The sequence below is a fragment of the Aphelocoma coerulescens genome, chromosome 5, assembly GCF_041296385.1.
Source record: "Aphelocoma coerulescens isolate FSJ_1873_10779 chromosome 5, UR_Acoe_1.0, whole genome shotgun sequence".
NCBI classification, from domain to species: Eukaryota; Metazoa; Chordata; class Aves; order Passeriformes; family Corvidae; genus Aphelocoma; species Aphelocoma coerulescens.
Window position 1 is genome coordinate 65272273 of NC_091019.1, and position 17024 is coordinate 65289296.

The following is a 17024-nucleotide window of genomic DNA, read 5'->3' on the forward strand; positions in this document are numbered from 1 at the left end:
CCCACGCTCCCAGTGCCGCTCTCGGTGCCACACACTCGCTGTCCCGGCCGTGTGCCCGTGTCCGCCCGTGTCCCCCCGTGCCGCGCCCGCCCCGCCGCCGCCGCTCCGCCCCCGCCCGCGTCGCGCCGCGCGTGACGAAGCGGCTCCGCCCCCTCCCGCTCGGAGCCGGCGGCGGCTGCGGCAGCGCGGCCGGGCCGGGGCAGCGGGGCGGGAGCGGGGCGGGCGCGGGGGCGGGCGGGGCGAGGCGGCCCCGCCGGGCAGGGCGCGCTGCGGCATGGATTACCCCGAGCCCGGCTCGCCGCAGGGCGCTTGGAACCTGCCCGGCCAAGCCGGTGGCTACGGCAGCGGCGGCTACGAGCGGCCGAGCCGCGGCGAGGAGGAGGAAGCGGCGGAGCAGGAGCAGGAGGAGGAGGAGGAGGCGGCTGCTCGCGCCCGCCCGCCCCGCCGCCCGCAGCCGCCGCCGCTCCGCGCCGCGCTCTCCACCTCCTCCTCCGAGGGCGACCCCGAGCCGGCGGCGCCGCCGCGGGAGCGCAGCCTCAGCGACGAGGCCGCCGCCGGCGACTTCGACTCGGCCGAGTCCGGCGCGTCGCTGCGGTACTCGACGGGCACGGGCGGCGAGGGCAGCGAGGGCGAGGGCGCGGGGCTGGGCAGCAGCGACAGCGGCGGCAGCGGCTTCTCGCTGGCGGCCACCGCGCTGCCCGAGAGGCGGCGGCCGGGCGGCGGCCGGCCCCGCTATGAGGTGGTGCGGGAGCTGGGCGCCGAGGAGGTGCGCTGGTTCTACCGCGAGGACCGCAAGACCTGGAAGCCCTTCATCGGCTACGACTCGCTGCGCATCGAGCTGGCGTTCCGCGCCCTGGGCAGCGGCGGCGCGGGGGAGCCGGCGGCCGTGGAGCCGGTGTGCGTGCGGAGCGGGCTCTACGAGGTGGATGTGGCCAGCGCCGAGAGCTACCCCGTCTATTGGAACCGTAAGTGCCGCCGTCCCGGCCGGGGGGAGGCAGCGGGGGTGGCCGGGGTGCCCCGTGGTCCCGGCGAGGGTTGCTGGGCATCCCCCGTGCGCACGGAGCCTGCGCTGGGTGACCCCGGCGCGGGGACACCGGGCGGCCCTTCCTGCCCCGGCACACGGACCCGGCCGCCCTTGCTGCCGCTGGGCTCCTGTATAAGGGATACAGGACAAGTTATCCAGGGAGAGAGGACCCGCCGTGCCCATCTCCAGCACATACCTGAGCGAGGAGGGACTGGGAGTTCGCCTTCCAAGTGTCAGGGACGCGGCACTGGGCATCGCACCCTCCCAGGCACGCTTGTAAGGGAGGAGACTTGGGCATCCCTCAGCGTGTACTGGAAAAATAAGGGAAGAGATTTGGGCATCCCTCAGCGTGTGCTGGAGAGAGGGGACACTGGACCGCCCTCCCTCCCGCCGGGGGATGAGGTACCCCCGACTCAGGGTGTACTGGGCACATCAGCCACTTCCAGCCACAAAGGGAACTGAGCATCTTTCCCTCTCTCACCTCCCTGTGCACACAGACCTGAAGGAGATGATCTGGGCCATGCACACCTGGACCCAGAGACATGGAAAAGGGAGGTCTGGGTATCTGCTCGTTTCTTGGCATGTGTGGAAGAAAGCGGGAGGGAAGGTGGCTGAGAACCTTCTTATGCTCTGCTTTTCCTAAGCAAAGGGTGAGTGAGGGTGGGTATTTGCCTTCAGTGCTCCCGCAGTTCCCTCCCTGCACACCTTTCCTGCAGAAGGAGCAGAGTAGAAACACCAGTTATTTGTCCACTCCCTCCTCCCCGCAGTCACACTTTTGATCCCTCATCTTCAGTGAGGAATGATGGAAGCGAGGGTTATCCCTGGCTTCCCCTTTGTGACCCTTGTCCTCTCCACTAGGGAAATTATGATCTTGTGCTTTATATTTCCTTTCTTACCACCTGCCCACTGGGAGGGGGCATGAAGTGGGATTTCTCTTCCTTTCTCTTGGAGGGGTTGCAACAGGCATCTCATACACACGTAATGCTTAATTCCTACCCTTCCAACAGAGGGAAATTTGCTTCACCCCCTCAACTTCAAAATGGGGTGGGAATACAGCCCCTCTGCCACCCTTCCCCTTGCATTTGTGTGTCCTTTGCTGGAGGACAGGAGACCTTGGGGAACAGAAGTGAAAGAAGGGCAAAGACCCCAGCTCCCTGCACTTTTCCTTTGGTGGGAAGGGCTCCCAGGGTCTTGCTGGACAAGTGAGTCCCTGCTTTCCTGAGGCTGACGAGCTGTGCCACAGCTCACCTGCTGTTCTTGAGAACTTGCTGTCCAACTGCATTCCCTCAAGGACAAGGGAGATGTTACCCAGTAGAGTGAGCTGTAGAGGAGCTGAGCATGTGCTGGCATGGGCTTGGCAGAGGGGCAGGCAGGTTTCTCTCATCCTGAGACTCAGGTGGGAATCCCAGGGGAACTTTCAGAGATGAAAACCAGGGCTTTCTGTTGTTTTCCCTCTATTTATCAGCCTCTTTACAGGAAGGAGGTCCATAAATACTGCATGGTCCAGTTCACTTGTGTGACAATTTGGCTTTCAAATCATCCCCCCAGCAGACAGACACTGAGCTCCAGGAGCAAGCAGAGGTCTCAGTCCACACGAGTTCTGAGCTAGAGGAGCCTGGGCACAGCTTCTTGAGCAGAAACTGGAGCTGCTTCTCCCTGTCCACCACCCTGAAGCCCCTTGCTGTTGGCACCACATGGTTCCTGGGAAGAGAAGATGCAGGACATCCAGGGGAGGAGGAAACTGCTGCCATCCCTGTAACTGTGCCATAGGGAGAGAGGGGCAGGAGCGAGCAGAGCTGCCAGGTGAGGCAGGATTGCCCCTGGTAATGGGAGCAAGAGACTGCGCTCGTCAGCAGCTTAAAGGTTTAATTTCTTGACTCTGTGCCTTGTCCATTTTGGAAGCTGATTCAGTCTCATTAAGCTCGAGGAGCAGATGTTTCAGATGACAGCACAGGCTGTGCAGAGACGATTTCTGGTGCTGGGAAGGAGAGATTCCCAGAGGTTAGCACCAGAGGCAGGGGAGAAATAAACTCCTGGGCCTGAGCAGACTAATGACGGGGATGATTTCTAGTCCTCAGAAAGCTGATTAGGGCAGTGCTCAAGTCTTTTCTTATTAGCAGGTCCAGTCCTTTGCAGATCAACTTTTGATGTTTCAAGGGTCTTCTGGTGCCTTCTGGTTTGACTTCTTCGCTGCACATTTCCTGGCCTCTGTTCCCTATGGGTGCTTTTCTCCCCTTCTTCCTGACTGCTGCATCCAGACCTGAGAAAACAGCAAGGTCAGATCCCAGGATTCAGTCTCACCTGTGCCTTTGAAGGCCTTGGTGTAGCCATTATTCCCATATTATTCCCATCTGGTAAGGTGTGTGTAATTCTGGATCCAAAGGGTGGCTGCTGCCCTGGCATGGAAGTGTCAAACCAGCTGTGACACCTCTGAGTAAGGCAGGAGAATCCTCTCTGACCACACATGAGGTATGATGAGTACAACTGACTTAAAATATGCTGAGGTGCCCGTTGAAGAGAACAGAAACTGCTGGCTGGTTTTGCTGATTCATGGTTCAGCTCAGAGCAAAGGTCAGAAGCTTTTCTCTTTGTTATTTTGCCTTTTTTCACGTATGTGCTGGACCCCAGGGGATGCTGCTGTCACACAGCTACCCCACTGAGCAGTTGGTTCCTCAGCTGTCAATTCCTGGGGCACCACAATGCCAGGGAAATGTTGGTTATGGCTTGGCATGTGCTGAGGTATTTTTTTATATCTGCATTTTAAGCTTGCTACAAGGTTCATCGGTAACGTCAGGAATATCAGCCTGAGCTACAATTTGAGCAGATTAATTAAGAGAATTTTATCCTTACCTTGTGACCTCTGGGATTTATTTAATTAGTGCTGTAGAACCAGCAAAAATGGTGCAAGAGGATGAAAATTACTAATGTAGGCTTTCAGATAAGTCAGTAATTTGGAGCAGGGCTGCTTCTTGTTTTCTATGGAGATGACAATGAGTGATATTCTATACAAGGGTCTTCTGTTTAAATCTTAAATTATCCAGCCCTTTTCAGCCCTCCCAGCTGAAGAGAGCTGCTTTACAACCATTTTGTTATGGAGTTTTCAAAGTCCTGGGTGAGTCTGTTGAATCCATGGCCTGTGAACTTTTGGGTGACTCTTTCCTGTTTTCTGGCTTGTGGGTTTGTCCCATGCAACCATTGTCCTGTCAGGTATTTGCTTTTTCCTGGCTTTTTTTCGTGGATACGGTTCAAGTTGCCTGTGTTTATTTAAATTACTCCACTCCCAGGCACAGGTTTGGTAAGGTTGGGGGTTTTTTTTGTTTGTTTGTTTTTTTAATGTATATTATTTTCCTGCCTAATAGTTGCTGAAGTCTAGTAAGTAAAAAACCCATTTTTGTATTTGAAAAAAAAGTTTGTATACTAGATTCATCCCCAAGTGAAGAAGTACTGATAAAACAAATGTTTTACTGCCTTTAACCTGGAAGTACTTGTGAATACAGAGTGGATCATTGGGTCTTAATTTTTAGGTCTGTCTGCTCAGGCTGGAGTTAGGCTGCTTTAAAAAACTGTTTTAGCTGCCTTCGTGATCAAGATGAAAATTAAGGGTATGGAATCAAGAGTTTGTTGTTGTTTGTGACTTTCATTTGGTTTAGTCTGGTTTTAGCAGTGCTTTTAGTCGTTTTACAGCACACTGAGAACGTTGGTTTTGGTGTGTCAGACACAGATCTTTGAACTTGATTGATAACAATTTCCTTTATATAAAGGATATTCTGATTGAAGACTGAATTCTATTTTATGGCTTTTTTATCTCCAGGTGTGTTATTCTTTTGCAAATAAAACCCTGATGGTTTACTTGGTAAAGGTGAAGCGTTACCTTCACTACTCTAAATCTTTCTGGGTTTTACTTTTTCTGGTTCTGTTCTTCCCATCCTGTACCATCCTTTCAAAAATATCTTGTAGCTCAATTTTGGCCAGTTCCTTCCTGACCAAAAGGCCTGGAAATGTCCAAGGCCAGGCTGGACAGGGTTTAGAGCAAGCTGGGCTAGTGGAAGGTGTCCCTGCCCATGGCAGGGGGTGGAATGAGATGGGCTTTAAGGCCCCTTCCAACCCAAACCATTCTGGGATTCTGTGACCTAACACACACAGATGAAATAACTTTCAGATTTGCAGTGTTCCACGTATTAAATCACATTTGTTTGTTTGTGTGTTCTGCTTTTGTTTGTGGCCTCTCAGTAGAGAACTTGGGACTTTTGGGATGCTTTCAACTAGACCAGGGGGCAGGTGGCAGCACTTGGGATGTGTCTCTGAGGGCAAGTTTCTTCCCTTCCCTCAGCTTTTATGTTTTATTTAAGCATATTTAAGCAAAATAATTCTGTTGTCTTTCTCCTTTAAATGGGACCAGAATCGTTCTCTGGTGAATGGTTCAGCTACAACAGAGTAGCCAAGGATGGATGTGGCTTAGAAGTTGTGCTTGTCCTTTGATGTGGTCCAGCACTTTTCCTGCTGGATTGGTCAACAAGGACGAAGGCAGAGATGTAGGGAATGTTTGGGTTACAAGTTGTGGGTGAGAGGGGTGTTTTCTGCTGTAACTGTGGCAGCAGAAAATGTCTGTGGGATGAGAAGGATGAGGAGTTCTGCTCTGACTTAATTCGGGCTTGAACATGGATTGGACAGTGTTGAGATCAAAGGAATAGGATGGGATTTAATTTGGAGGTGACAGACTTGGATTAAAGACTGATGACAGGTGAATGTTCGTGTGTGGGATACTCTTTTAGGGAAAAACAACGCTGAAAGCAAAGAGACACCTTTTTCAGAGCCCTTGGAGGAGCATGACAAGGATGTGTAAGAGCTGACACTGTGCCAGTTAGTGAGCAGAGGCCTAGATAAAAAAAAAAATCCCTGCAAAAGAGCAAGAAATTAAAATAAGAAGCATGAGCAGTTGTCTCAGAGATATCTATAAGGTTGAAAACAGTGAGGGTGAAGGAGTGGTTTGAGTGTTGGCTGGAGAAAAGGTCCCTGGTGTGTTGTGATGTGTGTGAGTGGGCTGCAAGTGGCTGCAGCCATTCTGGAACGTGGCTGGTGTGGAGCAGGAGAGAAGGAGCTCTGTAGATAATAAGTGTTGTAAAAAGCAGCATTAGTGAGCACTGGGATGAATGGAGCACGAGGTGCAAGTGGAATCACAGGCAGTGAAATTTAGGGTGAAAGAAACTAAAATTGTTGTCCAGAGAAGCTGTGGCTGCCCCTGGATCCCTGGAAGTGTCCAAGGCCAGGCTGGACAGGGCTTGGAGCAGCCTGGGACAGTGTGAGTTGTCCCTGCCCATGGCAGGGGTGGGACTGGATGAGCTTTAAGGTCCCTCCCAAACAAAATCATTCTGGGTTCCTGTGAAAATTTTGCTGGTTTTCTGGTAGGGGAAACCCTACAGGGTTAGAAAAAATGGAAGGAAAATTTAAACATGGAGATGAAGGGGTAAGGAATTCTGAAGTTGGCGTGGAGTAGATGGAAGAAAGAAGTGAGTTCAGGAGGAGAGCACGGAAAAATAATCCCTGTGGTGGAGAAGGGAGGAGTTGAAGCCATCCAAGGGCATAATAACCTTTGCTGTCATCTTGTTCATTGGTGGCAGGTCTGAGGTGTGCACAGGGACTGTCTTGTTGTTCTTTATTTTGGAAGACATTCCCAGGAACCTGTTGTTCCAACCGAACAAAGCAGGGTTTCCAGGAGTGCACACCCGGGGTGTGAGGGTGGGGTTGTGCAAAAGCCCCGTGACTGTGGATGGGCTGGGAGCACATACTCACTTTTGGGAGGTGCTCATGTGTTGGTCAGATGGCACAGGAGCTGTTCTTGTGTGGTTTCAAAAAACGAAGGTCTCCCTGGAGGGGTGGAAAGAGCTGATAAGGGATAAACTCAGTGGTTCCAGCAGCAAATTCCACTGGTGGAAGTGCTTCAGAGCACTGGGATTGAAGTTTAGTGAACTCTTGTAATTGATAAGAATTCAGTAAAAATATAATTCTAAATCTAAAACTGCAGCCCTTTTCATGTTCCGACAGTCCCAGGGATTTTTGACTGTTTCCTGCTTGATAAGGCCAGTAAGGTGAGCTTTAGGATTTTGGCTTGGACCATCAGGATCAGGTCTGTGAAAAGAGCAATTGTGGATGTGTTAATTAAACTGATGCCTTAAACCAGGAAAATCCTTCCTGAAAAACTTATGTCCTGGAGCCAGGCTGGGAGAGCTGGGGGTGCTCACCTGGAGAAGAGAAGGCTCCAGGGAGAGCTCAGAGCCCCTTGCAGGGCCTAAAGGGGCTCCAGGAGAGCTGGAGAGGGACTGGGGACAAGGCATGGAGGGACAGGACACAGGGAATGGCTTCCCACTGCCAGAGGGCAGGGATGGATGGGAGATTGGGAACTGGGAATTCTTCCCTGTGAGGGTGGGCAGGCCCTGGCACAGGGTGCCCAGAGAAGCTGTGGCTGCCCCTGAATCCCTGGCAGTGTCCCAGGCCAGGTTGGATGGGGCTTGGAACACCCTGGGACAGTGAAAGATGTCCCTGTCCATGGCAGGGGTGGAACTGGATGTTCTTTAAGGTTCCTTCCAACCCAAACCATGCTGTGATCCTGTGTTTGGGAATGATTTATAGCATTGATGACTTGGAGGACATTCATCACTTGTGGGGTTCCTTCTGTGTTTGACATTGGAACCAGTCCCAAAGATCAGCCTTTTGTTCATGTTTTGGATTGCTCAATTTGTAGCACAAACATTAAAACAGCTCAGGGAAAACCAGTTTTAGGCTGTTGGCTGGAATACTTCAGGCAGTCTTGGTAAATCAGAGGCAATTCCATGTTTGCAGCAGAGCAAAACATTTATTCCTGCCTTTTTTGGATCCAGCATTGGAGCAAACATGAAGGCTCACAGGTTTAGCTGCTCTGGAAAGAAAATCCCACCTGTGCCAGTCGGATTGCTCTGAATGTGCTTAGTTCTCCATGAAACTCAAATCTATCTTCCACCTGGAATTTACAGATTGCTTCAGTGAAGCAACTGAGAATTACTGGATAAGCAAAATGATGGTTTTTACTGCTCAGTGAATGACATCTCTTTTCAGCTCAGTCACAGGCTCTAAGTTTGTGTCACTCTGAAGTTTTCTGAGGCTGAGGCTTCACCCTTGAACTCCTTTGCAGGACTTGTTCCTTCTGGAAGAGCAGGACAGGTCACACGTGTCTGTGGTAACAAAGGGAGGTCACCAGACTGGGATCAAAAGAGTGGCTCCATTTATTTAAAAGTCAGTCACCTGCTGTGTTCTGAAATAATGTGAAGGAGAGCTAGAAAGGTGTACAGTGTTGAGCTTTTTAAAAAAAGAAAAATGTTTAAAAGTGTGTTATGTTAGGTAGCAGACATGAAATAATGCAATTTTAGTTTGGGGGCTGTTTTATTACAACATCACCATCCTCACAGACAAGAATTTCTTCCACATATCTAAACTAAATTCCAGTTCTTTCAGTTTGAACTCCTATCTCCTTGTCCTATTGCTAAAGTTCCTGATGAAATATACCCAGAACATGATCTTTGATATAATAGGAATGGATAACAACATTTTTAGAAGTCTCTGTCAGCATCCTTGATGTTGTTCTGGAATATATTTCTATATATTTATTTCTTTATGTTTATGTACATAGGAACTGCCACAGGTTACCCAGAGAAGCTGTAGCTGCTCCTGGATTCCTGGAAGTGTTTCAGGCCAGGTCCTTGGCAAATGTAGGAGCACTTAATTATTTAACTTTCAGTTTAAGATGTCACATTTGTAGCCTCAAAGTTACCTTCAGCTTGAGCAGATATTATTCTCACATGCTGCAAATTGTTTGCCACTGTAGTAAGAAGGAAATCAATATTTAAGGACACGTTACAACACCAAAAAGGAAATTACTACACTGAAAAGTATCTTGACCTGGTAGTGTTTTATAAGCTTGTGTTTCTTGCCTAACTTCTTGGCTTTGGGCTTGGAGAGCTGGGAATTGTCAATTTGAGCAAAACACCAGCTTTAATTTAAATTTCTGATCCTCTGAATATTCTATGAACCTTTTAGATCTCATTTGTGGGTAAATCATTATAAGTGTCTTGGGGCTGATGGCTGCAGAGTTCCAGGAGTGCCTGAACTTGGCCAGCAGCTGAGTTCCTCTCTCTGTTTTATCTTCATTTTGTAACAGTTCCCTGCTCCTGAATCAAGGCAGGTGAAAAAGGGTTGTTAGAGCTGTGTTACAAATTTAGGGCTGTGCTCTGTCCAGCGATGTGGTGGCAGGAAATGAATGATAGAATTGATTTGTTGGAAGGAAAATGAAGCAAATTCTGCTCAGTTATGACTTTGTTGTGGTAGATTAGCAAGCTTTTTTATTCTAATTTATGTTAGATGTGATCATACTGTTGAAAGATCTTCACAAAGAAGGAGCAGCTGGGTTATGCACATACACTACACACACATGCAGTAGTTTATATGTTGCAACAGTTCTTATTTTAACATAATTTCTTGTTATTCAGAGGATTTAAGTGATTATCACTCATGTTCTTATCCCCCCCATTAATTACAGCACTTCTATTCTTTTATTCTTTGGATTTTCACAGGGGGAAAAAAGACCCATTTGTGTAAAAATAAATAAATCCTTTGTTGCAGGGTAAATCTCTTAAACTGATTTCCTCTAAAAGTGGTAAAATACGTGTGACTAATTAAATTAAAGTGGTTTTCATCTACTTTTCTTCTCCACCATTCAGATTTATTTAGAAATTCTTGTATAAATAAACCATGGAAGTGTAGAACCAGTCAAATATGTTGATATCTTCGAGTCTGAAGCACTGCCAACTGCAGATTATATGGTGTAAGACTTAAGGCAGTAAAGAAATCAAGGCAAATCCTTTCCTAGGGACTGAGATTACAGGGATAAGGATAAATAACACTTTGTATTATAGATTTGGAATTCTGTATTGACAAAAAATACACTAAATTACGACATGATGTAATGCCAGTGTGTTTAACTCTTCCATAAAACAAAAGTAACTGAAAGAATGTGGTTGAAGCTTTCTAAAATATCTGAGTATACAAGACATGAATGATTTTATTGAAGGTGGATAAGTCAGTGGAATTGGGTGCTAAAATGGCAATTCAGGTTCATCACTTTTAAATGCTGTTTACTGTTGCAACTTTGCATCAAATCTTCTGGATGAAACATTGGAGCTTGTCAGTGACAGCCCCTGTGCAGGATTAAGCAGAGGAGTTTTGGTTAGGAAGGCCTTTCCTCTTTCCCACAGTCACAGATTTTACTGAAGAATCTCTTGTGTGAAAGTATTTCCCCACCCCATCCAGAGTATTCCATGGAATTACCATTGATTCACTTCCCTGTCTTCATGAGCTGCAGTGCCACTTGCTTTTGGAGCTGGTGACCTTCAGAATTTGGTTGTCATAGAACTGGAGGTTGTCACAGATTCATGGGATGGTTTGGGTTGGAAGGGACCTTAAATCCCATCCAGTTCCACCCCCTGCCATGGGCAGGGACACCTTCCACTAGCCCAGGCTCCTCCAAGCCCTGTCCAACCTGGCCTTGGACACTGCCAGGGATCCAGGGGCAGCCACAGCTTCTCTGGGCACCCTGTGCCAGGGCCTGCCCACCCTCCCAGCCAGGAATTTCTCCCTAATATTCCCTATTAACCTCCCCTTTTATTTTAAAACCATTCCCTGTGTCCTGTCCCTCCATCCCTTGTCCCCAGTCTCTCTCCAGCTCTCCTGGAGCCCCTTTAGGCCCTGCAAGGGGCTCTGAGCTCTCCCTGGATCCTTCTCCAGGTGAGCACCCCCAGCTCTCCCAGCCTGGCTCCACAGGAGATGGTTCCTTGTGTGCTGTGATCACAGATTTGATTATCTCAGTTCTGCAGGACCATGTTCAGTTTTCTGACAGCCAGACCGTGCTGCTGATGGCAGGAAATGTGATTTTCTTGCTTCCTCTTCCTTCAGGTGGTTTTCTTTTGAGGTTTTCCAGTAGCTCTGTGTTCAAACTTGCCCCCCAGCTTGTGATGGGAAATAAAAGCAGTTTGTGGTTCTGGCTGCTTTGGCTGCTCTGAGGGTGTGCAACTGTTTAAAGGAGGGAATGGGGAAAAAAAAAAGACAATTCCTTGGTCCTCCCAAGATCCCACAGAACTGGAAAACAGAATTGCCTTACTCAGGTTTTTCAAACCTCCATAATTGTCTTTGGATCTGAAAATAGTTTATAATTGTGTATGAACACCCTTTCCAGACCCAGATATTTTAATTTATTGCGAAATTCAACCATTCTGCTGAGATTTTACGTTAAAATTTTCCTTATTTCAAACAGTTTTTCCTAGCTGAGCCTTTCTGGGAAGGGCTCAAGTTATGTTTGAGAGCTGCCATTGAGTGCTCTTGTAAAGAACCACTCTGGGAAAGTTTCTCTCAGGCAAAAAGAGCCTGCAAATGTTTATTTTAATACTTGATGGTTAGAATTTTAGCAATCTGTAGGTGGAAATTCCCATGTGGAAAACTTGAAGCCCTTCAAAACTGAAAAAGAGGTGTCTTGTATTCGTTTCGTTTGGAGTACCAAATAGTATTCATATGATTGTTATTTTAAAAAACCATCTCTCTGTCTGTGGATTCAGTGAATGGAGCCTCATCAGGCTGCTTAGTCAAGAATTAAGGAATTGCTCACAGATTTTCCCAGTGAGGATTAACATCTGACGTAGCCGTGTCATTGCTTCAGCCACAATGGGAGCCTTTATCTCCCCTCACATTTAATGTGCATTTCATTTCTTCCTACAGACAGAGCTGTGTTTGTGAGGGCAGCCTGACTGGATCTGTGTGCACTGGATAGGGTGAAAAATGTGGATATCTGACAGGTGTAAAATGTCTGGGAATACAGCAAAGGTTAAAGGAGGCTGCTGTGTGTGGTGGCACTGCTGTGCTTCACTTCCAGTTCATGAAAACTGAATACTCATCCTTCACCCTCTGTTGGTGGGATGTAGACTCCAAAGTTAGTCTAAATTTTCATGGAATATTGGGGGGTTTGTGTAATTTGTGGGCACTATTAACTTCTGCATTTTACAGCCGCTCAGAACTTTGGTTTTTCTGATATTTTAGGGGATTCGTTTCCCCTGAACAACCATGCCCTTAGAACACGCCAACCTCTTTGTTCAAGCTGATGGATCATGAACATCCACAGCATTAGGAATTCAGCACATAACAATTGTCTCCTACCTGGAACAGCTATTTTAGGAGGGCAAACAGCAGCTGAATGGCAGAACTGGGTCTTGCACTACTTCTGGGTTTTGGTCAGGCCACACGACCTGAGCTGTCTGTGTTCCACATGGGCAGAGCTGAGGGTGCAGGGGGCTGGAAGGGCTTCAGTGAGGGACTTGGGAGGGGTGAACCAGCATGTCCAGTGCCTGGGAAAGAAACTGGGATCCGTGGGAAGCTGGGATGAGGGAGCTGGCGATGCTCTGAGCTGTTCTTTTGGGAAGTTGGCGTGCCATGTGTGCCCAGAGGAGATGTTCTGCAGGATTCCCACTCAGGAGAACTCAGGGAGGGCCAAGTGGGGGAAGTTCAGTGGGAATCTGGGCTTCTTGCTCCTGATTATCTGCTTTACTCCCTGCCATGAGTTTTCCTGCTGTTCACCTTTCCTTGCCAGTTGTGGCAGTACCAATGTAAAGGTGCCATCACCCACCCGTGTGCCTTCCTTCTGCCACGAAGGTGGGGTGTGAGAGCTGATTGTCACTGCTAGGCCTGCAGAAACAGTGTTTTCCTGTAAATCTGTTACAGCAAAGGTTTCAAAATTGGCTGTGGAACCTTTGGAGTGTTACTTGCCCCGTGAGGAGATTACTGCAAGGTGATTTTCCTTTTATTATCTTCATGGCTTGTGTGCTCAGTGATCTGAGGGATGAAAAATTCAGAGTAGTTTAGAGGTTCCAAGTAAACTGTGGAGGTGTTTGCAATTCTCTGTTGCATTCTCATCTGCCAGCAGTCGGTGTGGAAATTACTTTTGGGCACAGCAAGTGCTTGTGGTGTGTCTGTAGTGGAGGGCAGTGCAGCACCAGGAGGTTTTGTGACCTGAGCCACTGGTTGTGCTCACAGAGCATTGGGACCAGGCTAAAAACCACTACCCGTGGCTGGGTCACCTCACCCAGCTCTGGTGATGACAGATCAAAGAGATCCCTTCTGTGCTCAGTAACTGTGAAATCTATTGTTTCATGTTTCATTTTCACCTGGTTTTCATTTACTGCGTGTTTGCATCTATTGTTTCTTTTCCAATTTATCCTTACCAGCTTTTTTCCCACCTTCCAGGTCGTAACAGATCTTTGAGCAGTGAAGCCTTTTTTAAGTCTTTTTTTGTGGTTGAGTTCTTATTTGCTTTGTAGTGCTAAACCTTTGTGGTCAGTATAACGCACACAGGATATGTGCTTTTGGCTGAGTCAGTCTATACATACATATAAAGATGTCTACACACACTGGTCCCACTGCTCTGTGCTCTCAGCAGACCCAAATCTGTGTGAATCCCATGAAAACTTGGGTTTGGGGTCTTTGAGGCTTGTGGAGCACAGGCACATGCTGTATTTCTCCCTGATTTTCCAGGAGGGGGAATTCAAAGCTGAGTTACAATGGATGTCATTGTGCCAGCTTGCTTGCAGCCATGGGTATAAGAGGAATTTTTGCTCCCAGTAATTAGTGTGGGCAACAATTAAGCACAGTTTAATGTGGAATAAGCACCAAGTTATATTTTTCTTACAGATTTCTCTTTTGCTACGTGCACAGCAAATGCTGAGCTCCCACTTTCCTCGTTTGGAGAACTGAAACAAGAACAACAGTAACCAAAACCAGCCTTGAGTAAAACATTGATTTTAATTAAAAAAAAACCCAAAACCTTGCATTTTTAAATACTACCGTTTATGCTAATTGATGTGTAATTTGGGTTGTTGGAAGTGGACTCCCTGTCCCTGGAAGTGTCCAAGGCCAGGCTTGGAGCAGCCTGGGATAGTGGAAGGTGTCCCTGCCCATGGCAGGGGGTTGGAATGGGTGCATTTTAAGGTCCTTCCAACCCAAACCATTCTGGGATTCTATTTTTCTGTCCATCTCTCAGATCCTCACACACAGCTGGAAAATCTGGCCTCATTAGCTCAGGTTTGCAGATTAACACTACATTCACTACTCATGTCATGGGAAAAGGTGTTTTTTGAGGCATTTGGGGCTACCTTGTTAGGGATCCCATCAATAGACCCGACAGAATTCCCTTTCCCTCTTCCCTGCTCTCAGCTTGTGATTTGTTGCATAAAAGACCCCTCTCCTTTTGTGTTTTTTTTTTCTTTAGAAACAGAAAAGATCCCAGTAATGCGTGGACAGTGGTTTATTGATGGGACTTGGCAACCTCTGGAAGAGGAGGAAAGTAACTTGATAGAACAGGAGCATCTCAACCGCTTCAAAGGCCAGCAGCTGCAGGAGAGCTTTGATATGGAAATTTCCAAACCCGTTGATGGGAAGGAGGGTAAGATTGTTTAGATCACTATAATACATTTTTTTGGACACTTGGGGTCTGCTTTTTCCTAAGTAAGAAGGTGATTGGTGTTGGTTTTTCATCCTACAAAGTGGGGAACATCAATGTGTTCTCCTGGTTTCCAGTGTGGGGTTTCCTGCTGCAGCACGTTTGGGGAACGCTGTAAAAATGATATTCACAGAGAAACATCTTGTTCCCATTTTGTTTCATATCTTTTAATTGTGTTTGAAATCTCACTTCAGACTAAAATCTCTTGATGGGACAAGAAGAGTCAGTGTCCAAAGGCAAACTGGCTGATAGCTCTCTGGCCAGCATCCCTAATTCTGCCCTAAAATGGGGTAGGATCAGTTTTACAAATCACATTTCATTTTCCATTTTTATTCAGGCTGGATTTATTCGTTTTCAGCTGCAGTAAATCTTGGCCATTCATTCTGTTGGGGAAGTCCTTACATTTTAATGAGCAGGCTGAGGTTGTTCAGGTAGTGGTGCTGGGAGTCTTGGTCTGATGTGTGGAACATTTTTAAGAACAGATTGCTGAAATCACCAGTGTATTATTTAATGTCCACAGTTGAGTTGATTGCTCAGAGCAGGTATTGCACAGCGAAAATTCAGTATTTTTGCCTTTCACACTTTTGGCTGTCACTTGCTTGGACAATCTACAAACCACAAGCTGCAAGTACAGAGGGCCCTCAAGATATTTCAGTAGGGATTTGGTTGTGTTATTCTTTATAAAAAGAAATCTAAATGTATAAATTTCTTTATTTTTAAAGTGCAGCTTCGTACAAAGCAGTCACACAGTGTAGGAATGACTGTGTTTCAGCCATCAGTTCATATGTGTGAACTGCATGACCACACAAGTAAAACCTTGTTGATAAATTGGAAGCACAGCAATACTCAGGGTAATTCTGTAATTACTGTGAGGAAAACCAGAGTGTCATTTGTTGATTTAGCAAGTTTTTTGGCTTTACAGAGAGTTTCTAACTCCCCTTTAAAACTAATGAGGACTTCATGAATATTTTTTTCCCCCTATTTGTGCTACTTTAAAAGATCTTTTCATCTGGCCAAGGCTGCAGAACAATCTTCTGCTTCAACAGCTCTGTCAAAAAGGTGCATGAAGTGGTGTGAGCCACAGCACTGTGCCTGTACAAACACCCTTCTGGAAGGCACTTTTACCTGTCTTTCTGTCCCAGAGGCACAAAGCTCAGGGTTGTTAGTGGCAGGGATTGATGTTTTTACCTGGAAAGCAAATCTTTGTGATTCCTGAGCACTCCCAGCCTTTGGTAGCGTAATTTTTGAAGGAAGGAAGGATGGCTTCAGTAGTACTTGGATTCTGCTTATAGAATAAATAAGAAAGATCAGGGTTGGGGTTTTTTTTTAGATAAAGTCTGGATTAGGGAACAGAAATTTTCAGCTGGATGGATTGGGGAGAGTGATGAGAACGATATGACCCCTGATATTTATGAAAACGTAAAAGATCAGAAAAAGAAACTCCAAGCTCAGGCACCAGCACCTTTTCTAAAACTAAAGTTTAAAAAGAAAAAAGGCAAAACCAAAACAAAAAGAACAAAAAATACCACCAAAAATGCCCCCCCCCCCAAGCTATGTATGGCATCACTTCAGGTGGAATATATGTCAAGTTACCAGTAGGTTTCAACACCAGTTTTTTGGTAGTAATAGGAGAGTTGCAGGACAATTACAGCCAGCAGTGTGTGAAAACTGGGTTTGTCATTCTAATTTGCCTCTGAATACCTCCTGGATCCTCTGGCATCCACAATTCCCATCTGCAGTGGCACTGGGAGAAGCTCTGCACCTTGCATTATTGCTGGTGAAGTCAACATAATTAGCTGAATTCAGTGTATCAATTTCTTAAATGCTCCAATTTGTTGTGATGGCATCCTGTATGAAACAGATTTTGGTGCCATCGAGGTTTACAGGTGCCTGTTATTTATGATCAGTGAAAGTTGAAATAAATCTGTAAATATCCACTGGGAAGCAAAGGGACTGTTCCCAGTGCTATGATAAAGCATTGTGAGGGCTGAAAAACTGGCCATGTCCTCTGATTCCTCAGCAGAATTAATACAAGCTGCTGTAACAATCTCTTTGTACTCAGAATTACTCCAGTGATTGGATTTATTAATTCTGCTCCTGCATTGCAGCATGTTAACAAGGAAATAACCAAGCTTCATCCAGGGCTTCTGTTGGTGATGAGAGGGAGAAATGGCCCATTATTGCACTTTTAATCCAAGCAAATCATCCTCTGAAAGTGCAGAGTTATTCAGGAAAAGAGTCTCCAACCTGCAGCCTAGAAATAATGTAATGCCCATGCTGACTTCCAGTGGTTTTTGGGAGCACAAGGAGCTTTAAATGCAGAAGGGAACAGAAAGCACAGATGACAGTGAATGATTTCCCAAGCTCTGTTTTCCATGGGGCAGCCTGGAGATCACTCCTTCACTGAGCCAGCTGTAGCTGTATTTTGATTTTCAT

General features: G+C 47.0%; 1 protein-coding gene across 2 annotated transcripts in view; it reads left to right on the top strand.

The window, feature by feature from the left end:
• Nucleotides 1-232: 232 nt before the first annotated feature.
• Nucleotides 233-17024, top strand: part of DDHD1 (DDHD domain containing 1) — a 61290-nt gene continuing 44498 nt past the window's right edge. Inside the window, exons 1-2 of one of the 2 annotated variants that reach the window (XM_069018619.1) lie at nt 233-965; nt 14358-14531. In XM_069018619.1, the coding sequence (XP_068874720.1) occupies nt 275-965; nt 14358-14531 (865 nt within the window). In that variant the 5' untranslated portion in view covers nt 233-274. The remainder of the gene's footprint in view (nt 966-14357; nt 14532-17024) is intronic. The other variant, XM_069018620.1, reaches the window with a different exon arrangement.